The 26,915-nt window shown below is 41.5% G+C and overlaps 1 protein-coding gene across 1 annotated transcript; it reads right to left on the minus strand.

The window, feature by feature from the left end:
- Nucleotides 1-485: 485 nt before the first annotated feature.
- On the minus strand, nt 486-24,852 carry TRMT61A (tRNA methyltransferase 61A). The gene is made up of 4 exons (XM_054161792.1): nt 24,499-24,852; nt 21,009-21,420; nt 10,960-11,226; nt 486-1,865 (listed from the first exon to the last, which is right to left on the minus strand). Exons 2-4 carry the CDS (start codon nt 21,337-21,339, stop codon nt 1,537-1,539), a joined length of 927 nt encoding a protein of 308 aa, XP_054017767.1. The 5' UTR covers nt 21,340-21,420; nt 24,499-24,852; the 3' UTR covers nt 486-1,536.
- Nucleotides 24,853-26,915: the final 2,063 nt, after the last annotated feature.

The raw sequence follows: 26,915 nt of genomic DNA on the forward strand, positions 1-26,915 counted from the left end.
TGGCACTGCAAGACGGCTGCCAAGCCACACATACAGCTTACTGCACACCTTTCTGGAGGACACGAACAGCAGTAGAAAGAGAACTTTCACATAACTTCCGAAGAAACGCCAGAGCTCTAGGCCAAATTACATAACTGGTTTAGTCCACAGAATTGCTTTCTGCCTTTAATCTGCTCAACAGTTTATCTCTGCTGTCGTGATCGGTTGAGCTTTCTTTAAACCATTATGGATTAGCGTTCTGCTATAACACGCTGAAAGCTCAGCTTTGTTTATTTTTGTCAAGAACAGGGGAGGGACATCAGGCTCAAATGAGCAGGCATCAGTTTATGAATGGCTGTTTTTCTGACACAGCAATCAATACATTCAGGTACTGAGTGCAAGGCAGAGCTAAACGCTTTGGGAGACAGGACTAGTGGCTGGAATAAAAATATTTGTGAATTCATTAAATAGCAAAAAAGAAGAAGGAACTTTATAGATTTCATCACTGATCTTTAAGTACAAAATTTAATCCAGCATTCAAATGGTTCATCACATCCACCAGCTTTGTAAGGAAGACCACAGAGAAAACAGTCTGAAAACTTACTTAATAAAGCTAGTTGAGAATTCTACTAAGTTTGCATTGCTGCTGCAACTGGGAGACAGACACTCTGCCAAAAGTAATCGGCTGTTCTGAAGGAAGACCGTACACCATGACGCACAGAAAAAAACACCAAAGAAACGGAACCTTGGCCACGCTGCTTAAAAACAGGTGCTCAGATAGTATTAACCAGATGTTCAGTGAATTTTCACAGTGCATTCATCAACTATGAAAATGGTTACAGTATGAATCTAGGTTCAAATTTCTGCTACAAATTGATGACCACAACATACTATTTCAAACCAAATCCAACAATTAGCACACTATTTTGATCTTCACGTAATCTCAGTGGTTTGTAGCTGCCATCGTGGAATGGAGTGAGGTTGTGTTCCTGAGCATCGTCAATAATCCTCTGTGCAGCCAAACACTATCTAAGGAAACATTAATCTGTGATCATTTGTGCTGGCAATCCTATGACCTTGCAACTTTTGGAACCTAAACTGAACGAAACAGGCACTTTCACATTCCCTAAGAGTAACACAGGCACTACAGAATTCAGGAAAAACTCTCTAGAAAAAAAGCAACAACATAAACCTGAGAAAGTAATTCAGAAAAGAGGAGGAAAAATATTCAATTTATTTGCAACTAGTGTGCTGTTTGTTTTGCTTTCTCATTGGGAGGGATCTTTATTCTGCACATTCCAGTGAATGGCCGTTTGCTGTTAATTTATCTTCTTTCTGACAGCAAGTGGAGCACCATTCCAGAGTTTCAACATTCCCCTGGTGCTGCTCTGCTTAATGCTTGTGTGCTATTTAAACAAAGCATATTCCAACCAAATCTGACTATATATGGAATTCCCTGATGAGCAAAAATTCAGATGCCCTACAAAAAAGAACCATGAAAACAGAATGCACACACAAACACACAAAGCACTCCAAACTGCACAATCTCAACGTGTACTAAAAGAGGCTCTTGGTGGCAAAGGTCAAGTATCCAGTGTGACCAACCATCTCCCTCAGTGGCACCCCACTTTTGAACTGTGCAGTTCCTTGCTGCAGATTAGCACACAAGCTACCTTGGTTTGATGGGTTGCTGCTGTCAAAGCTCGTGCTAGAATTATCCTCAGTTGCTTTTCCAAGGTCAGGGATTTGCAAGCTAATTGTCCTTACATTATACACTCGGAGCAGAATTTCCAAGGTGTTAATCTCTGTAAAGCCACATTCTTCCATCGCTAGGCAGGTTCTTTGGACTTGCTCAATGCAAGGGGAGAAAGAGCAGATGCGGCCACCTGCAAAACGAGACAGGTAGTTGAAAAGAGGGCAAAAACCAAAACAAGGCACTTTTCATCTTTTTGTTTTAATTCCCCCAGAAGCCCTCAGAATTACTATTACACATACAAAGTGAACACGTTCTTCAGGAAAATCTCCACGCAGGTTTAAAGTGTCACCACTAAATCAAACATGGACCACTCCATGAGATGTTCCGAACCTTTAAAAATCACAACAGCAAATTTATTCACGTCCCAAATCCAGTGTTGCCCACCACATTTGTTCATGATAAACCCATTAAAGATCCCTTCAGAACTGCAATTCTTTTGGAATCACTATTCACCATTCTGGACTGAGGAACCAAACTGAAGTTGGCACCTACGCAAAGCCAGAAGTCATTCTCCACGCACTGTACAGAGTTGCCTTCATTAGAATCTAAGTGTGCGTGCACACCCCCTGACAAAAGCGGCTGTGTTTACTTGAGAACGATGGTATGTGTGTACAGAATAAAGTCATCTCTCCAGGCCATAGATGGAGTGCTGTTAGGGCTTTACCCTTTTAGTGAAGCTGACTAGCATGTCTCCCGAGCATTAAAGTTTACTGGGTATCACACTGGGCACGTTTATAGCAAATGCTTCAAAACTCTAGGATAGGACTTAAATGATAAACTGACACTTGTCTCTTTGTCTATGCACAGTTCAGATTTTTGATTCTAAATACAGACTATTAATAGGCCCCCTACAACTTTCTGTGCATTACAATGCCAGCTTAACAGCTGAGAATAGAACGATTCAGATTTACTCTGAAAAGCCACAGCCAAATCTGATCAAAGAATTATAAGGACACTGTCTGCCATAAAGCCAGGGCATGTGCTTTTACCCAGGACATAGTGTCCCACAAGGCAACTGCCCTTCCTGAAAAGCTTTTGTGCTGGGGGAAGGAACACTGAGCAATGCAGCTTCAGCTATTGTTTTACTTATTACAAATAGATGAAAATGCTTGCTGACCTGATTTGCATTCCTTCCCAGCCCTCTCCCAGGCTCATCCAGTCAAGCCTTCCAACACCAGTTGTCTAAGTAGTTAAAGAACCCATGCAAGTGAGAGCAAAGCATCCTGCTAAAAATAGAGGCTAGTCTGGAACTACATGAAGCCTGCTTTATCTCAAACTACCCTTTTTTCCTTCTTCGTTTCTAAAGTCCCATCTCTAAAAAAAGCATCAGGTCTGAAAGCGTCACTGTAGCACTCCAGTTACTGTGCAGCGAGGATGTGCTGGGTACTGACTGGGGAAGAACACTTTCCATGACTATTAATCCACCATACGCTAAGCAGGATTCAATTTTCATCCTGAAATAAAGTCTCCACAGCCAGCGTTTCTTATCGTGCATCTTCAGAACAATGTACCCTGGACAAGTAATTCCCTGGAGTGACAATTAAAAAAACAAATCTAATAATCACCTGCAAAATTAATGCTGGTGTGTGTCATTATTAACCAACTCTGTTGATGCTGATTTAATGGCTCACCCAGTCCGTTAGCTCCCATGAAATTACATTTCTATGTTTATCAGGGCGGCCAGGGCTACCAAAGTGATTTTGTATCAGACAGATGATTCTTTCTGTCCAAAGCAACACACGCTTCTGAAGCGCATGTAGATCTGAAAGAGAGAAGCTCGGGAAGAAATTTCTGTTACAGAATTAGAAAGCTACTATGATGCTCATATGTTATAAAGAAAAATGTTATATTCTGATTATGCAGGGAACTGAACAAATGTCTAACCTAGCTAAATGTCAGTTCACAATAACTCTTTGTCTGCAGAGCAAGAGTTTGCAGAGAGACCAGAGACTTACTACTATTTCATTCAGGCTTTTTGGTTTTAGTGTTTTATATTGCAACAAAAAAGGGAAATATATATACAGTAAGTTTGCTCTTATTTATTCTGACTACAAGGGTTTCAAGATATGTTTATGCTTCTGAATTCACATGCTCTAGATTTACAGTCAAAAACTAAGAAGCTTGCACGCAGCTGTTGCCATACAAGCTGCAGAGCCGCCTACGGTTATTGTCAAGCCTTCAATTAAAGGCAGAGCACCCCTCATTTTGCCTCGGGATGGTCAGCTGAGCACAGCACACCAACAACAAACTTCCAAACTTGGTGATGATTTATCAGACTGTCTCCTTGCAAAGCAGACTGCTTGAGGAAGGAGAGTTACAGAAAACATACTTTCAAGCTGCTTGGTAGGGAAGAAAGCTCTTGCCTGCAAGAGCTAATATCCAGAGGGGAAGCACAAAAACCCCTAATGTTACTTTACTTAATGCACTGCTGGAAGCTTCTCAGGTATAAGAGTGAGAAAACAGAGTAACAGCTGGTATTCCATATGACTGACAGCATCCAGTGGGTTTTAGTAGTTCTGCCAATTAAATTTTCCCCCTTTCATACCTAATGTTCTGGTGGTTATTATTATGCATCCCTCCTAAATAAAAATACCTACAAAGAGATTGGAAACAGAACCACCGAGTATTTATCTTTATGGAGCCTAACAAGCAGAGGACGGGTCTCCTCTGCCTTTTCCTGGACACACCATTGGGCAGGCCAGATCTTGCTTGCAGGCTGGAATTGTTTGATTAAGCAGATATTAAGAAAAGACTGGAAAGCTACAATTAGCAAAAGCTTGGAAAGCAAAAATAAAATTGCTGTGAGAGGCTGTCTAAAACAGAAAGATTTGTGAAGCTTCAATTGCTATGGTATGTTTAGATCAGTAAAAAAAGTGGACTTGAAGCAGCAGAAAACCAGCACTCAGAAGGACTTGCTCATGTGTTCTAGAAGCAGAGACACCACCATCTTCCACAGACTTGGTGCTTCTGAATTCTCTACACTGTGGGCTGCTCTCTGTACCCCACTTGATTACCAGCCAGCAAACACCCTTTCTGTTACAATCACCAAGCAGATATAAATCTAGATTTCAGCATTCAGAATTCTCAGATTCTCTAAGAGCCCTCTTGTCTTTTAGACATGAAGAGGCATTTAGCACTTAAAGAACTTGAATATGCATTGCTTCAACTTGCCATGCCACAGATTCCTTAGTGAATGAAGAAAAGACATGTACTCCCTCCCTCTCCCTTGCTGGGACACACTGCTCTGTCTGTGGATCACAAGGGTGGACTAGAGTAGGGAGCAGTGAAAACAACTGAACGGAAACTTTTTAGTACAAACAGAGTTTGTGTTCTTTCAGAGCTCTCCTTTTAGGAAAGCTACCATTCCTAAATTTGGTTAATGAGATTTGTGTGTCATCATAAATTGATATAGTAATTATCTGAGATTAATCCTGTTCATATTGGGAAGCTGTGTGAGCTTTTTGATCTGAAGAGCTGTCTAAAAATGTGTTTATTCATGTATAATGCATCTGACAAGTGCTACCGTTGAGGAGAAGAGAATAATGAGACTGTATGAAAGCCGTAATTTTTTTTCTACCTTCAGTTTTACAGGGAATGAGTTAGTTTGAAATATTTAATGGAAAGGTTAAATCTCCCAAACCCGTAGGCTGGAACAAGCCCACACAGTCCTGGCACTCATTATAACCAGCAACGGGGTTGAAACGATATGAAAATGGAAGTACAATTCAGACTGGAACGATTAGAGAAGATGGCTTAAGAGAACAGGGAAACAGAAAATTTGCATCCACAGAGCACAGTACATTTTAACAGACAATATCTAATTAGTAAGCAACACACCCTTGCATCTTTACAAGAGGGCAGTGCCTTGGAAGTTGTGCCTCCTTCAGGGGCAGTTCCTAGTATGTTTCTATATGCAGCTCCAAGCAACAAAATTCTTTCTGGTTTTTTTCTGAGCAAGGATTCTACCAGCTCTTTTCAGCTGATAACTACATTAGGTTTCAAGTATGGGAAATCTGGCAGTGCTACCCAATCAACAAGAACTCCAGTGCATGCTTGCGATACAGAAAACATGTCCAAGTTATGTGTTCTCACTTCTATGCATTATAGTATGTGTCACAAGTGCTCTGACAGGCTTTTTCATCATCTCAATATTATTCAGAAGATGCAAAAAACCCCTATGTAGTGCAGCGCCATTAAGTTCCAGGGAAAAAGGCCTGTAATTTTAGAAATTATTCTGTGATGTGTAAAGAATATAACACAGCATTTTTATCTCTGGTAAAAGAACACAGCTCCTGGGTTTTGACACTTCGGTGCATTGTCATAATTGGGAGATTACGTTACAAAGAGCTCAAGGAAGTAAGAAAATCACACAGGCATTATCATTATGTAGGGGTGAGGCAGGAGAGTCACTGAGTAGCATCACCGTGGCATTTACTCTGTGCTAGTAGGACACTAAAAATATTGCCTCTGTAAAAGGGGACAGAACGTCCTTTAAGTGAGTGTGCTTGTGGGCGATTTGATGTAGCTTCCCTGACAAGTGAAATTAGAGGATTTGGCTGTTGGAAGACATTAAAGGATGTTTCTTGATTCAGAAAATAAAATCTTCTCCAAATCACATGCCAGCTCATTAACAGGAGCTTGATGTGATTTTCTGCAAATGTGACCTTAACCTCTACATTTGTAGATACATCCTTCAAAAGGAATTTATTCCTGCTCACTATTATGTGCTGGCAAAATCATCAACAAGAAGTTAAAAACTAAGCTGGCTCCAAACTGGGGAAGAAAATGTAACAACTTCCTTTAAGGATCCTCTAATCCCAAACTACCTAGAAACTGTGTAACGGCCATTGGCCAGTGTTCTACAGCATGGATTATGATGCAGGAATTATTCTGCTTGACTCTTGACACATCAGAGGACCACTTTTACTCAGGCCAGGCTCATGCTGTGCACCTAACCTAACAATCCCTGAAAGACCCAAGTTAGGTTATTGCCTTCCAAAAAGATAAAACAACTGGGGCTGGCTTAGCAAACAGCCAGTGCTTGGGAACCAGATGAAGCTGCTTTGTGGGTCAGTGCCCAGTCCTAGATCCTAGTGGGGTAGCTTTGCACCACTCTAGATAGCCCCTCAATGTTGCAAGGATATGCTTCACTGTCAAGTTAGTTTGTGGATATTTAACCTCACCTTGAGTTACCTCTCCTTCAAATCAAAACAGGTACCACACTAGCAAAGCTATTGCTGACATTTTAGCAAGCACTTATTGCTTCATCCATTTATTCCACAACAATCTCCTGTGGACATGAAAAACATCAATACCAACTCGAGTACCTCCTGCATGGGTGGAGGACAACAGCATGCTAGACTGTCAGGCTCCACTTCCTGCCCTAACACATTCCCTCTGAAGTCTTCAGGTAGACTGAGCCCAAACAATATCAGCCTCTATTTCACTGCCCTCTTCCCAGTGTGTCTGAACCTGGAGTACTCCCTGCCCAGATACCACATGGGTGAGATTTGTGGTCAGGGATTTCAGCCACTCCTCAAAGTCACACCTGGGTGGTTTCAAAACAGGACCATGAATAATCTCCGGGGCTCAAGAAAAACAGCCAATGAGACTTTCTACATGGATGTGGTATTCCCCAAAAGCTCAGGGGAGGAGGTAGGCAAACCTAAATGAAAATTGAAACCAGCTTAACAGGGCAATGCCTTGCCTGCACCACAGGATACTGGGAGGATGTAATAATATTATTTCTCATATACAGCACCTGTAATAGCCAAACCTGGCAGGTTAGGACAACAATCAATGGCTATGCTAAGGAGGGGAAAATGCAAACAAGACCTGTTTTAAGTCCATTGTATACAAACAAAATAAATGTAAGACTTTGGAAATTAAAACCAACTCCTACTACAAAGAGCACAGTACTCTGAAGGGGTCCTCTGATGGCAGGAAACACAGAGGCCCAAATAGGGAAACATCCAGAGGGAACTTTCCCAAAGGAGTTTTGGGGGAGGCCTGACAGTGCCACGTTACCTGATACAGGTGGTATCTCAAGGATTCCAGTTTGACAAACTCGTAACTTAGTAGCTTTATAACCCTCAAGAGGGACTAGAAACTCTGAATTTAAGAGTAAAATCTTTGAAAGAAAGGAAATAAAAGATGAGTGGTTTTACTAATTTTATGACTCAGACTGTTAATTTAAACACCACCAAAGGCAAATTTATAATGCAAGAGGCCAATCCAACCTAGTACGTAGCTGTATTTTTCCATCTCTTTATCTGAAAATTTAAAATATTTATGAAAATTATTGTACAAATGAGTTTCTGCCTCATCTTCCACAGCCTTGGAAGAAATAGACAGTACTTATGAGAGCAGAGTAGGTGGGTGCAGAATTATATTCAAAGCACTACAGTATTTAGCTGTGAGATGACTGTGAGTCAAAAGTTTCAGGGCATTTAAGAACCATAGAATAATGAGGATATTTTTGTTACTTCACAATTTTTTTCCTATTCTTCATCTTCATAAATGTAGCCTGAAGGGGTTAACTGTAACTTTGCAAAAACCACCAAGGTCAGATATTGGGAACAGCAGCTATGACTACAGAAAAGCATTAATCAGCAGATACCGCAAAAGACAAACAGTGCAGGTCTGGAAATGAAAGGAAGCTCTGCAGTGCAGCAGTGCCTGACAGATATTACAGCAGCATTTCTGCTAGAAGTGTGACTGGTGAAATCCGCACAGAAGGATGCAGCTGAAATGCAAGGCTGAACCCTGGCAGAGCACATCACCACAGAAAAGAACCTTCTAGTCACAAACCAACCGTGCCATTACATTATTTTAGCTCTCCATGGGTCGTCAGTGCTTTAAACAGGAGGCCGAGCTACTGGAAGTAGTGCATTTACAGCTTATTGCAAGGCATAACATGAGCAGTAAGTGTACTCTGTAAGGAGGATCATTAATGCTCAGTTACTAGCAGCTGCAACTATTCAGGATCTTGAACTGAAGTAGGAGAGAAAACACTGATTTGATAAGGTTTTGTTAAGGTTGAGAACTCTCCCTTAGATACTGTCTGTGCTGAACACTCCTTTTAAAGAGGAGGCTAGCTGATGCATTATATTGAATTCACCTAGCTCTGGTTTTGTTCAAAGTACCTTAAGGCTCCAGGGAATAAATTACCACTTCCTGGCAGTACAGCTGTGATGCTTGTGCAGCACATCACAACAAAACCCACAGTGTGAATGGCTCAAATGTGACCCTGTCCAGATGTGAGAGAAGGCGTGGAGGGAAAGGGATGGAACAACGCATTGTCTCCACTTTTATTTTATGACCACACCAACCCATGGCATGGCAGTGATCAACAGCAGTATGTGCACAGACTGTTCTTACTGCAGAAGAGCTTTAAGGGTTTGAAAACACAACAAAGGAGCACTATAAAATTATCTGCCTGCAGTAAGGAAAAGGCAGCAGTTACAGATACCCTTCTATCATATCTTAGATTTGACAGCAGTAAAATAAAACCACAACAGAACTACTCACATGATTTGCAAGAAAACAGAAATGTGCCTGTTTGTATCTATTACTACTGCAGTCAACTGTATTTTACATGAAAACCAGCTATTGTTTATATGCAAAATAAAAAAGTATGCTGCTGGCTCAGTCAGCTACTATGAAGCCCAGAAGATGAGCCTTAGACCAATACCAAATCTCAGACACTGGTTGCTCTTTGCAGCAAAGACTGAACCAAGGATCAACTACCTTGCCTTTTTGACTGGTACATAAAGTACAGGATTCCACTTCACAAACACAAAAATACAGGATTTAAAAGCACTTGTAACCTTGTAGCATAGCACAGAAAAGTACATCAGATGGTATGGCCGGTTTGGGACTGTAACACCTTTTGGAAGGTTTCAAATGCTGGAGTGAGACAAGGATTCAAAACTTGGAACTGTTTAAACACCACTGCTTAGTATTCTAAACATGCACCACTTAATTCAAATTGGACTGCGCAATGCAATGCCTTCTAAGATGGGAAGTCAGACGAGTGTTGTGCTCATGAGATTAGATAATTTGAGCATGGAAAGGGCATCATACGGTGCAGTGCAAATTTTTCTCCCAGGACACACTGGAGAGCAGCTACAAATTGGGCTGTAACCTTTGCAGGTACAGAGTGCTAAAAAGTCTCATTATTTTTTCACTTTTTAGAGAAAGACGTGTTATGTTGGTATCAGAAAGCTTTCTAGAACTTCAGCAGTAGTTGAGGTAGCCTAAAAGCTGGGTTGGTCCTGACTGAGCAAGGTAATACATTGAGTGACCTTTAAGAACAAACTTAAATCCTTTGATTTCAAGAAGGCGTAGCAATTCATTTCAAGCCAGGCCTGTGGTTACCTACTTCAGCACAGAACTGGGCCTTGGCACATAATTGAGTTTTACTAAACTCACATCCCACCATGGGCACTGTTCAGCACTCCACGCTGTCTTGTTTAGAAAAGTCACTTTTGTGGATGGAAGTGATCTGGCACAAGTTAGTTCAGGTCCACATTAATACAGTTACATTAGTGTAACATCAATTAGAGGAAAACTTATTCCAGGATGAAAGTATGATGACTGACACAATCCATCCAAGACCTCAACAGCAGTTCTCACTTGCTGTCACAATCCCAGAATAACTGGCATAAACTAGAACAACCTTTTATGTTCCACTCCCACTGCAACCAATGTCAAACTTCTCATTTCCAACAGCAGAGATTTAAAGCAGAAATTGGCAAGCCTATTTAAGCATAACCACGTTTTCTTTAACGTTATTGATGGGGTGCTCTATTAAATAGGTCCAAATCTGCAATGACTGAAGTGTGTCTGCATACCTTTTATATAAACACCTTTCCACTGAATTGCCAAAGAAATTTGCTTTCAGCATTTATTGTTACTGCTGCTTCCCACACAACTCAGACCTAGCAAAATGCACTTAACAAAGGTTCAAAGGGTTTTTCATGAACTGCCCATGCTAATTGTAGCAGCTAGCACAGGCCTGCAGGAAAAAGTTGTGGTTCTCCTTTCAAATCTTCCACTGTAAATTGAAGACCTCTTTTGAAGGTTTTTCAGCCTTAGAAATGTCTAGAGACTGACATTTGAGAACAGTGATCACACAGTGGAAGTGAGCAGATCTACCATATGGCTCAAAGGCAAAGATGTGTGCATGCACAGTACTTCCTGAACAGAAAGAGTGTGGTTACCTTCAGCTTTTAAGGCTGACTTTGCATGTCCTATGGCTTCCCATGGAGATGGAATATCTAGGAACACAGCATCTGCAATGTTTGAGACACCAAACCCATTTTTGCAGACATCCTGGTTGGTCACTGTGACCAGATGCTCCACTCCATGCTCCCGAAACTCCTCCTTGGCCTTCTCTGCTCTCTGTTGGTGGAACTCCACGGTGTACAGGTGCCCTGTGGGAGCCACTGTCCTGATGAGAGCGTGGGAGAGAGATCCACTGCCTGTACCTAGAAAAGACAAATAACTCATTAGGTGCTCTTTTTGACAGGGTTAAACATTAGACCAAAGGTCTCCATTAGTCTTGAATACTTGAACACTTACTCAAAACTCGAATGAACAGAAACCTTTGGTTAAACTACTGAAAGAGAACAGTCCTTCCTTCACAAAGAGAGGGGAACTAAATGGTCTTCAAGGTTGTCAAAGCATTAATTAAAAATTTGGCAAACTCAGGACCTGTCCTCTCTCCCTGGAGTAGAAAAAACAATCCCACGGGTCAGCTATAGCTCTGACAAGTGCCACAAGAGAACAGGAGGAAATAAACATGACAGGAAAAATCCAGGGAAATTAACCAGAGAGGGTTTTTCAAAGTGCCAGACTTCTAGGGTGAAAAGAGATGATAGAAGATTTTAGCGTATTTTCAAAGCCTTATACTTGATTAAAACAAAGAAGAGATCACAGAATCACCAAGGTTGGAAGAGACCTCAAAGATCATCAGGTCCAACCTGTCAGATATTGGTAAGTGCCTGTGCTTGAAAATTCCATTGATGTCCATGCAAACAAACAGCCTTCAGGACATGGAGACTGCTTTGCTCAGGTCTCTTAAGAGACACTGGCCATCCTCAGCTCCCACTGGCCTCTGGGCTCCTTGCACTCGCAGTGGCTGAACAACCTGACTTCACAGGTGACTTACAGACATACATGCCTACACAACCTTTACAAAGCCTAGGGAGATCCATCACATACCTGAAGTCAGATGTAAGTACAATTCCCATGTACAACCAGGGACTATCCAGACAGAGTTTTTCCTCTCGTTTTAGTCTGGTATTTTAGGAAACTTATTTTAACTGATCCATTGGTGTATTAAATAGATGAATGACTAATAACGAACGTTTTCACTGAAGAAAACACCCATGTACCGATTCACATTTCATATTACTCACTCAAGTGGCATTAAACAGAATAACCCCCCCAAACTCAAAATCCCACAGCAACACCAAGATATCTCTTTACTGATTTATAAATCTGTACTTGGAACACATTTCTTCTGTAGGAAAAAAAAATATCTATTTCTAGCTATCATCAATGGCTAAATTTCAAGTTCTTTCAACTAAGAAAAATATAAAAAAACAAACCAAAACAAAAATATAAAAAGGACAGAACCTGAAGTACAGCACTGGTGGAGAATGCTCAGAAATTAGTAGAAAGGAAATTAATTAGGGGACATAGGGACTGGTACAAGTGCTTAATTGGACCAATACTTTCCATAACTGTGCAGGAAGTCAAGAGTTTACTGACTGATCCAAGGTTCTTGCCCCCTAGTCACACAAGGGGAGGAACATTGTTGTGACACTATATTTAATCAGACAGCTCTGAAAGGGAGCCATTCAGACTGTAAACAGAGCTCAGGGCCCATGTTTACCACCAGATCAATCAACGGCACTGCGGAATCAGCACTACTTCCCTGCTTCCCTCTGAGAGGGCTCTGACCCCAACAGGCAGACTGGCACCCTCCCCTCAGCTTTAATGAGGCAGATTAGGCAGGGATGTAGGACCCACAGGTTTTAGCATTGGCCTCAGAGAGTTCCAAAAGAGAGAAACTGTGACACACAGGTTTATTTAAAATGAAAATCCATACATTCATGACAGTATTAAAAGAAAGCAAACAAACCCCAAAAGACACACCTGCATACATGAAGAACTATCTCGTCATGGCACTTGAAATGTCCACATAAGCTTTTCCCTGGTTGAAAGGAGTAATGGTAGCACAGCAGCCACATGGTTGTAAGAACTGAATGATACATGGGATAGCACCAAAAGAGCATTTAATTGATTTTTTTTTTTTAAGGACAAGAGTGAAGGACTATTGTCAACAGGATACCAAAAATGACAGGATTTCTGCCTTTACATTTCACGCCAGAAGGCAGAACTGCAGATCTGAGACCTTTTGCAAACTGATGGTATTTGTTTTACCTCTCAAATGGGCAATGCTGCACACTTTCTGCACTTTTCTCTGCTCATCTAAAGGAATGAACAGGCCTGTCAGCACAACTGGGCTCCAGGCAGAAGAGAGAGGCAGCCTGTGCACAGATCCAGTTTCCTTCTTCATACTCTTTTACATTTTTAATCACTTTCCTTTTAAACCACAGAAGATACTGTTTGTCTTCATCCTAGGAAAACCCAGGAATATTTTTGGGCTTCTTTTCTGTATTCTTTTTTCATCCACAAACACTCCAAGCCAAACCATGAACTAAACTGTTGGAAGTCACCACTTGCAGGTGTATTACTGACCGAGCTTTTTAAACAAAGTTGGCAGGAATTATTTATTGCTGGCTGGCTACCGCAAACATGAGAATAATACACATGTATCACATTTTAGCATATCAAATTCCATCACACTAGCATCAGTAATGAGTGTACTGCTGAAGATGCTGCCTGCCTTCTCTGTGACAACACTCTCGAAACTGCAGGAAACAAACAAGATGACTATGAATCACCCACCACCATAAAATCTCTCCTTGAAAAGTTGACATCCCCCAGTCCTGTAAAACGATGATGACCCTCAACTAGTTCAGCATGCTTGATGTAATTCATTAAGAATGTGAGAGGGTCTGGCAATTCAGCATGAGTCCATGCTCAACACAACCTCAAAAGCCCCATCAGCACTGCCTAAAGAAAGGAGAGCTCAACTCCATGGTTCTGTGATGTTGTAGATGATTAAATGAATGTTTATATTCACCTTCTCCCCTGCAAACCTGCATCACTCAACACTTGACTCCTCATGTCACCTTCTGAATTTTCAGTTTCTCTTTGTCCTTATTTCAAAACCATTACTGAAAAAAGTAGTATGAAAGGTATTCTTGGCATGAGACAGAATCAGTCAGGAAAGAAGCAAAATGCAAAGAGTGCTACTGAAGACTCAATCGAGAGTGCTACCAAACCTGAAATATCATAGCTGAATTACCTGTATACCAAGTAAACAGAAGCCCTGAATGCTCAAAAATTAGTATTTTGTATCAGAAGAGGCAAGGTAAGAACTGGATGGACTTCAGTAGATTTCCAGTCTCATATAGGTGCAGTGAAATAGCTATGGTCCTGATTTGACCTAGAAAGTGGAAGGTAAGATAGCTTCTAGAACAAGCAGAGTTTACAATTTTTACACCTGGATGCTTGCCTCTCTGACAGCTTGTACTATAAATAGCCTTAGAAACGGTTTGCTCTCTGCCACAGGACAATGACCATTTAACTACAGCATATTAATCATGAATGAACTCTACAGAAGAGAGGTAAAAAGACGGTCATTCAGATGGTACTGAAGACATTCTTAATACCAGACCTGCTGTTAGAGCTCACTTTAGGTGACCACTTTGGTCATTGCTAATGCCTTTGGAAAATACAATGCTCTTTTACACTGACTGTTCTGTGATCCTAACTTCTCTAGTCAAAAAGCAGACATCTGCATTGCAGGCATTTAATGAAACACTGCATGGTGGTCCCAAACAAAACATACTCAAAGCTCACAATCTGAGAAGGCAGCAATGTGTAGGGGATTGGCATGAGGATGGGAAAGTGATCCACCTTAGTCTAAAGAATAGAATAGAATAGAATAGAATAGAATAGAATAGAATAGAATAGAATAGAATAGACCAGGTTGGAAGAGACCTTCAAGATCATTGTGTCCAACCTATCATCCAACACCACCTAATCAACTAAACCATGCAACCAAGCATCCTGTCAAGCCTCGCCCTGAACACCCCCAGCGACGGCGACCCCACCACCTCCTCGGGCAGCCTATTCCAATGGGCAATCACTCTCTCTGTGTAAAACTTCCTCCTAACCTCCAGCCTAAACCTCCCCTGGTGCAGCCTGAGACTGTGTCCTCTAATTAACAGCCTGTATTAAAACCACATGAGTTAGAAGGCCAATAACCTTGCAGACCACTGTAGTATTCTTCCCTTCTTCTTGGGCTCAAACATACTTTATTCTTCTTCTCTGATACACCAAGGCTCACATGAGTATTTCTGCCCTCTCCCAAGACTAGTACAACACTGTAGTTTTAGAAGGATTTCAATCCTAACAAGTGGTCACCTAGCCTCTAGCTCAACACCTACTGATATTCCTTCTGATCTCTGTACAGGAAATACTTCACAAATTAACTCCTCAATCATTCCCCTTGATCTCAAACAGATCCATTCTTCTCACTCTTTGCTTATTCAAGTGACAGCTTTTCCATAGAAGCCTACACACACCACAGCCATCTGCAGACAATGCCCATGTTCAGATCGTTTCTCACCTTTTCAGAGCTGCAGTGGACAACATCTGATCTGTCTGAAAACAACATGTGCTATTTTAACACAGTATAGATCCACAGAACGCTATCAAGAGAAATGCTGAGTGTTACCACAGCGTTTAGCATTGCACTTGACTGATAACTGAAGAAGAGAGTACATTTTTACACTGTTTTCTGTTTAGTCTGGTTTATTATTGCAAAGGGTATTTGTCTAATCTCCTGGAATCCCACTCATGCTATAAACATAAATAACCTGATTCTGTGTTCCACTACATTTCTTCATTGCAGGCTATTACTTGCCTCACCTTCCCTAAAAAAATCTCACCATGGGTCCTATTTAAAAGGAACTAGGAATTGTGATTTAGGACCTATTGATATTTACAGCAGTGCATAAGCAAACACATTTTGGAATAAAGCTCTAAAAGCTTTTAAGTGCATGCAAAGAATGGCTTGAGTTGGAAGGGACCTTAAAGATCATACAGTTCCAACCCCCCTGCAGGGATTCCTCTCACTAGACCAGGTTGTTCACCTAACAATTTACCAATACTTCATCTGCACAACAGTGGTCACACAAAGTAATATTCAGCAGTTATTTTTAATGCAAAAAACTTCCTCTTACCCTTAGTTTTACCTAGGTTCATATTGCTTGAAAACAAGAAAAGTATGCAGAGTATTACTTGAATAGTCAACACAGTATCTAGTAACATTTTTACAGAACTGAAGTTTCTACTGCAAAATTTGGCTAAGATATTCTAAAATGAGTAAATACAACAAAACAATGACAGTGTTGCTGCATTTGTCTCCTAGCTACGCCACTTAGACCTAGCAAATAATAAGACAAGTCATGAGTCAGCCATGAAAACGGAAGGAAAAGAAAAAATAATCTTAAGACAGTTAACTCTACAGCTAGTGTCTGTCAAGAAACACTGAACAGATAAACACTGCTCACTCTACACAAGTAGTTTATGTAACAGGAGAACCATTAATGATCTTTAGCAAATACATCAGGAGATATTAAGCACCTGATGAAAATTAACCCAAAGATCGTACTGTAAAGATAAGTCAAGGGCAAAAATGGTGGCAGAAGTGAGACACAGCAGGAAAAGAGACAAAGCGAATAAGGAGGAGAGGGAAGGAGATGAGCTGGTGGCTGAATGAGGAAACCGCAATCAGGAAGTTCCCTTTACAAAAGATTAGGGTTTTCTCCTGTTTATCTATTGTGGACACCGTGCTGAAATAGGCACTTCAGGGAGCTCACATCAGAGCAGGATACTGTTCACTGACCAGATTGAGGAGTTGAGGGAAAGATAGTAAGGAAGTTTTTAAGGCTGACATTGCCTACAAAAAGAATGAGAACATGACGACTGAAAACATTTTTTTCCTTATAGACTGAAGACTTGGCGTTCTTAGGAAAGGATCTTCTGTGAATGGACATAATATTGTTAAGTTCAGGACTGCAGGTGAAATACATGTGGTAGACAAGTGAAATGTTAGGATGAAAGTGAGTCCAGAAGGTCTGGAAACAAATGCTTTAGGGTATGAACAACATTACTCATCTGTTGCAGGTCAGCCCCAAGTCTGAATATATTAGAGTGATGCCTTATGTGGCCAGTTTTGGTTAAGTCCTTTGGTATCTCAAGAGAATAATATGCTGCCCCATGTTTGTACCAAAGAGGCCCTTCTTATACTTCAAAAGGTGCTATCCAAGAATTAAGTGTTCTAATTCCTCTCTTACTCTAACCTGAACAGCTGCTAAGAGGTAGATAAGGGAGACATCATAAAACATACATTTAATTAGCATGAGCATTTTTCAAAGCCAAATTAATACTTAGAAAGTTTGATCAGTAGTTTATGCTAAAGGTAGAGTTGCAAACAGTTTACATACACTTACGCCACAAAAATTGTAAACACAAGCAGTATTTATCCAAAAATCAGAGGAGTCATAATCATACAGTTACCTTGCTGGGGACTCTGCAATAAACTATTAATCATTCATTGAGTATCCATTAATGATTAAGTCCTCACTAATTTTTTATGAGTGTACTCTTAACAAAATATATATCAAGGCTGTGACTGTGAAAATTTCATAACTGTTTTTTAAAAGCTCAAGTATGAAGCTGGCCAGCAGCTCTCATGACTCCTCAGAGAACCTAGGAGGACCCAGAATACTGTTCTCAGTCTTGAGTAATCCAGAATTTAGCAATTTTTAATTTGGGATTTAGCTGAAGTGACACAAAAAATCCAATTAACATTTTTGCACATGAGCCTGATTTTATTGAATGCTGAAGGATCACTGGGATAATGATTAGAATGGTTCTGACTAGGTTACATTTTGTCTAAATACAATGCTCCATCATAACAAAAATATTTTGGAGACTTTTCTGTTTAAATGAGGTTTCACAGTGCTGTACTGCATTGCCTGGCCAATTTAGATGGTTAGGACAGACATACGGAGAGAAGTCAGTAGAAAGGCCTCAATTCGTGGGCATTGTAGAGGGATAAAAACCTCACAACCAAAACCCCCACAAACAAACAAACAAAAGGTTCCACACACTTTTGTTTGGAAAACATATCTGAAAAGTTTCATAGTACTTCCAATGTAGTATAAAATGTAAAAACCTCAACATCTGTTGCCAAACTAAGTTACTGTACTACATGCAGCTGTTATCACTGGACTGCAAACAGCCTTGCCTGGAAAGATGACATCAAGATTGGTTTTGGAGAGTATGGTGACATACAAAAAAGAAGATTCAGCTTATTCCTTTGTCTAGACAGTGGCTGCATATACAATAAACATAAATGCCATCTGAGTCACCTGATGAGAATGAGAGTTTCACGCTACTAGGCCACCCACAGCAAGTATTTTAGCAGCCGTCTCAAGTACCCTTCAATTCTGGAAAGCTCCAGCTGTTAAAAGACCACATCAAAGTGGGGGACTCCTCAGACCACAGACCAATGCTTTCAAGAGATCTTAGTTCCAGCGACAGTGCTAACAGTTTTAAATCTCAATGCACCTTTATAAATTAGAAATTAGAAGATGATATTCCTACACCTCCAGCACAAAACATCAAGCAGATGCCGAGCTCTCTTACAGCATCAACAGAGTGTGCTTGGACCATTTTAATTACGCATGCATTGCTAACAAGCTTGCTCTTTATGTATTTATTAAAGACCATTAAAAATAGTAAAACCTGTATTAATAAACCAGCTATGTCAAATTAGGACTAATCAATTTAAACAGCATAATACAAGTGAAAAAAAAAATTAAGCCTTCTGGTTATTCTACTGCATTTTTTCTAATCAGACACAAAAGATCATTTACACTCATATTCACAGCATTACAGCATAACACAGAGGGTATCTTATCTTACTACATCTTTTCTTCATACAGTTGTGGAAACCAATCCACAATTCTACTTGCTTACACTGGGTAAATGCAGGGCACTCTTCCACAATTTAATTAGTAAGACAGAGGAAAAGAGCTTGGCCTGTTTGCAGTGCCTGCTTTGCTAGTCTGTACAGCTATTATGCCTACCAGTTCAATTTCAACCAATAAAAAAGACAGACCTCCATGCTAATTAATGCTCGAAATACATCTAAACCCAGCACCAACAGGAAGCAGACTAGACTAGATTTCCTCTCTTGTTTCTATTCATCACCATTGGGCTGGTTCCATCTAGGCCACACAAGGTTAATCTAGAACTAATGATTTTGGATCACTGAATACTGCCTAATTTAGAATGGCACCAAAGCAGGTTACATCATCACACCGGAGGCTCCAGTTGTCAATACCTGTAAAAATTTAAATTCAAATCACAACTTCTGGGCAGTTGCAAGCATAATTGGCAGCAAGGTCTGCTTGTGAATGGTGAATCTCTCAAGCAATACAAACAAAATTATACTAGTATAATTGTTCACTTCTCCTGGTAAGCTAAAGTTGCAATACTTTGACAGCATAGGCATTAAAATAAACCTGGCCAGTTTCCCACTAGCAAAAAGGACTGTCTGTGGCTATGACTTTTGACTCTTAACATTTCTGGGAATCTGAATAGGTCATCTCATCATGTGTTTCTGTTTCTTGGCTGTTTAGATAGATGAGCTTTTTAAACACTTTCATCCTCTCTGGGTACCTTTGACATTACTGAAAACATTTTACATGCAGTCTTGTATTTTAACACTCACATATTTCAAGTGTGGCAGGACACAGAGCAATTCAGTTCTCCCGCACCCTGACTAACTTGCTGTATTTGTTCTTCCCATCCTCTCTAAACACAGGGAGGGGAAGAGGTGAAGAGCTGCCCAATGAACAATGCTGCTACTTTCCATGACAACCCTAAAAATGCCTCATCAACCTACAAACCAAATTCTAAACTCAAAGAATTCAACTGTTTTAGCAGTAGCAAGGTTCCTGCATATGGCTTTGTCTGTTTGAAGTGCTGCTATACAGCAAGCAGCTTCGTATACCATCTGTTTCTTAATGGATGCAACTGGATGCAGAGACAAGTGGCGTTTTAGTTGTGGTGGAAAATGGTCATTATGCCTGAAAAGCTGCCCAAAATTATGCTTGGGTGGGAACATGAAATGCTGAATGCAGTGCAGCACGATCCTGTCATGCTGATCCTTTGCCTGTATCTATGCTTGGGAGGGAAGTGTATGAAACTGCTTCATAAAAACTCTCATAGGAAACAGACAGGAAAACTAAGGACAAACTACCTGTTTGTATTTTCCAAACTGGAGGGATGCACTCCTATCAAGCAAGCCTCCTACTGCCTGCAGTAATAAAGTCATGAAGGTGTTATTATAAATCGTACTTAACCATGAAAAAGATCTATAAAATTCATATAAAGATCTATAAAATTCATATAAAATTTCAGTCCTTACTTGCAAATTAAGCAAAATAAAGGAACCCATAATAAATTAAACCAAATTTAGAAACAAAACACAGCCCTGTGATGAACACATTGTATTACACAGCTACAGTAATTTTGTGCACAGTGGCAGTGGTACAAATGGATTGTATTCTGGAAAACACAAAATAGATGTACTTATATGGTATCATATTATATAAATACTGCCAATTTATTTCCCTTATTGGTTCATCAGAGTCTCTTTCACTAGTTAATCTCTGCAATGTTCTCGTAAACTGCAATTTCAAAGCCTGAATATTGATTCAAATCATGTATTTAACAATATATTGAAGCATAACAGTTTTAGAATAGGCAAAGAAAAATGTTTATATATTTATTCTAACAAGATTAATTAATCAAACATACCCAAAAGTATACCCATAAATGAGGCCAGCATACTGAGGTAACATCACTTGTTGAAGAAACAGCAGCTGGTAACACATGCACGAGACAGACTTATTCAGTGTGTAGGCTGGGCAAACTATATCTCAATGGAAAAAAAGAGAATTTTTGCAGAATGCAAGGGCAAACCTGTTTTGTCATGAAAATGTTGGTGCTAGAGCTGCAGAAAGGATTTCAACGCATCAATTATTACCTGATTCACATACTATGGAGCCTGGCTTCAGTTCTAACATCATGGTGATTATAGAAATGTCAGTGGAATACAGAATCTGTGTCCTGTGTGGGAGATTCATGGTCCACAGTTCTGGAGTCGGATGAAGAATAAACACCCATCCTCCTTTACTGCAGGTCACTTTGGAGCCATACTTCTTGCCTATGAGGTCCGTGGAATGTCTGATGACCCCATACTTAGTCTGAGTTACAGTGCCATGCTGGACTTTCACAGGGAACATGGATTCATGGCCCAAGAACACAATAGCTGTGTCACCATCCTTTATTCTATCTCCATATTCAACAAAACTCATTGTGATAGTGTTGTAGTTGGCTGATGGTTGTCACATACACGAGAGTAAAGACCAAGACAGCTTTGCAGGATCACAGTGAAGCTGAAACAACACACATAAACTCAAGTAATTATATTTTCCCCAACAAAGAACAAAACCACAATGCAAATAAGATTTTAGCAAGATAACTCTGTTAAGTTCAAGGACCTCTCCCCACCAGTGTACTCTTGATCCACTTAAAACCACGGAAAGATCCCAGAGATTTGAATGTAATTAGCATTTCCCCCATTTTACATTACATTTGAGAGAAAAATTATAATGTACTCAGCCTGGTCCACAATACTACAGAGAAACTTGCAGGGCTGGGTGAGTTGAAGCTGTTCCATCTGGAAAAGGGAAGACCTTAATAACGGCTTTCTAGTATTTAAAGGGGGCTTACAGGAAAGATGGGGAGAGACCCTTTATCAGGGAGTGCAGAGACAGCATGTGTAAAGGTGTCAAGATGAAAGAGGGTAGATCTGAACTAGATATAAGAAAAATTGTTTACTGTGAGGATGGTGAGGCACTGGAATAGGTTGCACAGAGAGGCTGTAGATGTCCCCTCCCTGGAAGTGTTCAAGGCAAGGCTGAGTAGGCCTTTGAGCAACCTGATATTATAGTGGAAGGTGTCACTGCCCATTGCAAGGGCATTTGAACTAAATGATCTTTAAGATTCCTTCTAACCCAAACCATTCCAAGATTCTGTTAGTATCAACTTCAGCACTCTGTTCAATTCCAGTTCACAAGCTCTCAGAGTATGCTGTAAGCAGTAACTTTTATTTCCTTCTGCTAGCTTATCCCTTGGTGATTTACAACATAACCGTTACTTTCCCAGATACCAATCACTAGTTATTAGGACCATGAAAAGGTTTAATTAACAGTTTTCCAAATCAAGGTTTACAGACAAGATAAAGATAGTATCTGCATTAATTTATGCATAAATTTTATTAACTATGAGGAAAACTATGCCATTGGGGGGCACAAAGTAATTGTCTGTGCCGGAGCTAAATGTAAACAACCATTTGCAAGCTAAAGCAAACAGTTCTATCACTTTAGCCCCATGGTCTCAGAACTGCTTAGAGAATTACAATTAAATTTTGTCATCTTTGAGAAGACAATCCAGAAACTAGAAGGCAGCCTAGAATGAAACCTGGTATTGCCTTTCAGACAAGGTAGCTAACTGTGTAAGCTGCAGGTTGATCAGTCCACAGAAAGAATTAATGAAGAAATAGTGATCCCAAAGTTAGAAATTAAAGTCTATAACAGAAAGCTATGAAAGTTAAATTTCTTGTATTTCTTCCATGAAGTAATTGATAGTGGCAGTACTTTTGGTTTCAGAGCAAGTATTTGAAACCACGACATATACTGACCATGTAACAGCTTTGTCCTACTTCATAATTTTTATTAAAAGCTTTCAATGCTCAAATTCTAGTCTGGTTTTGTTGACCAAAATTCATTTGCTGTTAAGCAGCTAGATTTATATTTTTTTCGTTACTGATACTGATAAACAAATGTGTTTGTGGCCAAAACTTCCAAAGCTTACGATGTGTTTATTGCACAAGATATTCAGATACCAAAGCAGAATTGGCCTGTCTGGACATATGATGAAATAGTAAGAAAAGCATACCATGAATTCAGAATTGTATACATACTGAACTTTGTGAGATAGTACAAATGCTTAACCAAGGTTTATAGCTTCTGATTCATGTATAGCTTCTTATTTGTGTCCCAAACTTTCATAAATGATCCTTGTAGGGCTTTTTTTTCTAGATACTATTAATGCAATGTAGTTTTCAGCTCTTAGAACAGTACTATTTGAAAAGAACTTGACTGTAAGCCAATACTCTCACAGTACTGAGACTGTAGTTGTCCCTGCAACTTATCTGCATGGACATGGAGAGAATTATTCTCCCTTTGACTACACAAACTGGCCTCTAGTTTCTTTGCCTTCCTTTCAGCCACTACACTTACAACAGTGAATTGGCATAACAATGTATGCTGATATCACAAGATGGATCTCTTGGGTTCAGATATCATCTGGCAGGTTATATTCATATACTTTGGGTAAATGTGAGGTCCATGAGTTTTGGTAGTTTCTTTGTCTCCCCCTGTGGCATGGGGCACAATGATCTAAAAGTGCTCATTTTAAATCATTTTGAGTCATCTTCCATTCCCTTTGCAGGGCCTCAGGTACTGCTCTTAGCTGCATCACCATAACTGTCTGGGTAGCACATAGATCTCTTGGTACAGTATTACTTTTGCCACATGGGGCTGTGGAGTGGAAGGGGAGATGAGGCAGTGGCTTGCGGCAAAGGGTTAGGACTTTTCTAAGACAAGTAGGCTTGCCTCAACTTTACATTTCCCATGACTGCAGTGACCTAAACTCACTAACCAGACGATCCCTCGTAGCCTCACAAATGAAACCACTGCAATGACTGTGTTCCTTTCAACCAAAAGCCAGATGTACCTCTCCCTCTCCTGACCAGTTTCCGCGCAGACCCGGCAGGCTGCTTCTCCTCTCTCTCAGAAGCCTGGCTGCTTGTCACGGCATCTGAGAGAACCTCCCGTGGAGCAGGAGACAGGCATAACCGCCTCATCCCCCGGGACGCGCACCACGCTTGGCAACACGAAGGCTGGTGAACCCGCTGCCTACCCAGTCACTGCAGGAAGCCTGTCGCCGGTCGTAGGGCCTCCCGCCGACCCCAAGGGCCGTTTCTCTCCGCGCTCCCTGAGCAGCAGCCCGGCTCCCCTGCCGGGAGGGCGGCAATATCTTTCCCGCGCGACGGGAATTCATCATCCCGCCGCAGAGGGCCCGAGACCCCATTGCTACTCCGGGCTGCGTCCAGGGTTCAGTGATCTAACTCGGTATTTGCTGGGGGGGAGTGTGTGTGTGGGGGGGGGGGGGGCGGTTCGGGAGAAGGGTGTGTAAGTGTGAGGGTTAAAAGCACGGACTAAGGAGGAAAGGGGAGAGTGCCCGCCGGCGAGGTCAGAGGAGGGATTAGGCTGCAAGAGAGCAGCATTAACCCGTGACGGGCCCGTGCGGCAGCTCTGCGGCAATGGGGAGCGCCTTCGTCCCAAGCCTCCCGCCGCTCCATTGGGCCTCGCGTCCCCCCCAGCACTCCCCGTCCCCACAACCGTTACCTTCCGGAGCTGAGCCCCGCCAGCAGGCCCGGCTCTGCTCTCCTCACACGCGGTGCCCGCCCAGCGCCTCCCTCCGCCCCGGTCGCAGGCTGCTGACGCTCCAGCCTCCTCGCCGCCTCCGCCCTGACAATCTTGCCTGGAGCCGGTGAGTCGCCGCCGCCAGTGCCCGGCGCGGTAAGACCCAGCTCCCGCCGCCCGTCCTCTCAGTCTCCGCCGCCCGCAGCCCCATCGAGGCACCCATCCCCTCAGCCTTCAGCCTTGCAGCCCGCTGCTGCCCCGACCTAGCCTCCTGCCCTCGCAGGGCTCCTTGCTGAGTTGCTGAGGAGAAGGCGCAGTCACCGACCATGCTCAGCAGCCCTCCGGGAGCTCCGAGCCGAGCCGGCCCGAGTGGCCCTTCCTCGGCGAGGGGCGGCCCTCCCAGCTGGCTGTGAGGGAGTAAAGGGGCAGCCTCCGTTCTCAACACCTCTTGGTTGTGAGAAATTGTAATACTTGGCTTTCGCAAGGGGAATTGGGAAACCTGAAGGGTCCCAGTGGGCAGCAGGTTGCTGTGGGGAGAGTAACCAATGAACCCAATGGGAACTCATGAATGTCATCCATAAAACATGTTTTTGGGGAGTTCTGAGGGCCACTGGCAGGAATGGCTCTGCCTCTGGTGCCAGGTCTTGCCTCTGTCACCTGGCCAGGTGGCTTCCGGAAAGCTCTACCTGCCCTCCCCCAGGGCAGCCTGCTCCAGGGAAAGGCAGCTCAAGGCTGACCAAATTTATCACATGGGTTTCATGAGGCTGTAGGAGAAACCACAATGTGGGCTAAGGAACAGCAGAATTGTTATCTAAACCCCAAATAGCATGGTACTAACTCCTACTTCTGTCTCATGTTCAGGACAGGTTGGACTTGATGATCTTTGAGGTCTTTTCTAACGCTGTTGATTCTATTCTATTCTATTTTAGTCTAGTCTAGTCTAGTCTAGTCTAGTCTATGACTGGAGAGCCCTGAATGCACCAGTGCTGGGGGATGTAGCCAGGAGGCAGAGGAGCAAAGGAGGAGTATATCACCTCATCTGCTTGCAACAAGCCCAGGCCATCTGGCATGGGATGGGTATGGGCATAGAGAGAACATGTGAATCATCCTGGATGTGCAGGTAATGTTCCTGGCTAAATCAGATAATGCTCTGCACAGTGCTGTATTCACTTGCAACCTGTAATGGACAATAGTGGAGAAAAAGTCATCCTTCCACAATCAAGAATACAGTAACTTAGAGCCATTTAGTTGACATTTTGTGATTTAAAAAAAATACTGTGATTCCATCATGTGTAAGGGAATTTTTGTCTATTACCTTCAGTGAGGACATATTTTTTTGTGATGCTGTTGACCTGCCCATATCATAATTGCAGCAGTCTTTGTTATGTAGTTATGAAACTCTTCCATCTAATCTAAATGTAATGTATGCAGTTTCAGAGGTTTCTTAAACTGAACTCCTACTCAGCTGTTTTTCTGACTAGCAATCATTCTACTGTGTCTTTATATTTGCACCTACTCCAATTTTTTCCTGTCATTTTTGGTGTCATTGGTTGTATTTGTCATTGTTTATGTTCTTAAGTCTTTTTTTTTTCCTATGATGAACTGCTGTTCAGATCACTGTGGGCCTGACTAGTATGCAAGGTCAAGACACTCAGCAACTCCTAGTTTCCACAGGCACTCAGCTCACTGGAAATGATCAGCAATTCTCAACAGACCGCCTAAGCAGTGTGAAAAAGTACACCAAGAATAATAACTAGGCAAATATATTTTAAGTAATAGATGTAAATGGGAAGAGAAGTTTCATATGAGAAGTGCAGATGATGCACGGTAACTAATGCACAGATGCAGCTATAACCAATTTCTTTAATCTGCTGATACATGAATGTTATGTTTAATTTTCAAGTACTGTTCACTTGTCAATTAGGAGTTGGAAACAATTTAGTTGTTGATAGCAAACCACTTTCCCATGCTGTTTCCTGGAATATTATTCTAGATTTTCAAGATGTTTATCCTCTTAAGTCTTCAGGTTCATCTTACGTTCATGCAGGTAATTTCAGAATACACATTCACTAGCCAGCGTACATCTCCTCTTGCAGTTTTATGCTGCACAACATTTATAGTTAAGCCTCTTAGGAAGTTAGCTGCATGCCCCATGATTAACTTCTCTTAATTCTTCATGGGTAAAGCTCATTGCAGAGATCTCTGGAGTAATTATCCCACCTTTCCATCCTGGACTGGAGAACGGCAACATAGTGTGTAAGTCAGTATGAACTAAGATACCCCAGCATGGAAAGTAAGTTTTGCTGCCTTTATCACAGTCTAACAGGCCATACAGGCTTATCCAAAGAAAGTGTTCTCTCAGCAGATGAGCTAGATAAAATGGTTGATCAGAGGCTGTT

This window comes from Dryobates pubescens, chromosome 5 (genome assembly GCF_014839835.1).
Source record: "Dryobates pubescens isolate bDryPub1 chromosome 5, bDryPub1.pri, whole genome shotgun sequence".
Lineage (NCBI taxonomy): Eukaryota > Metazoa > Chordata > Aves > Piciformes > Picidae > Dryobates > Dryobates pubescens.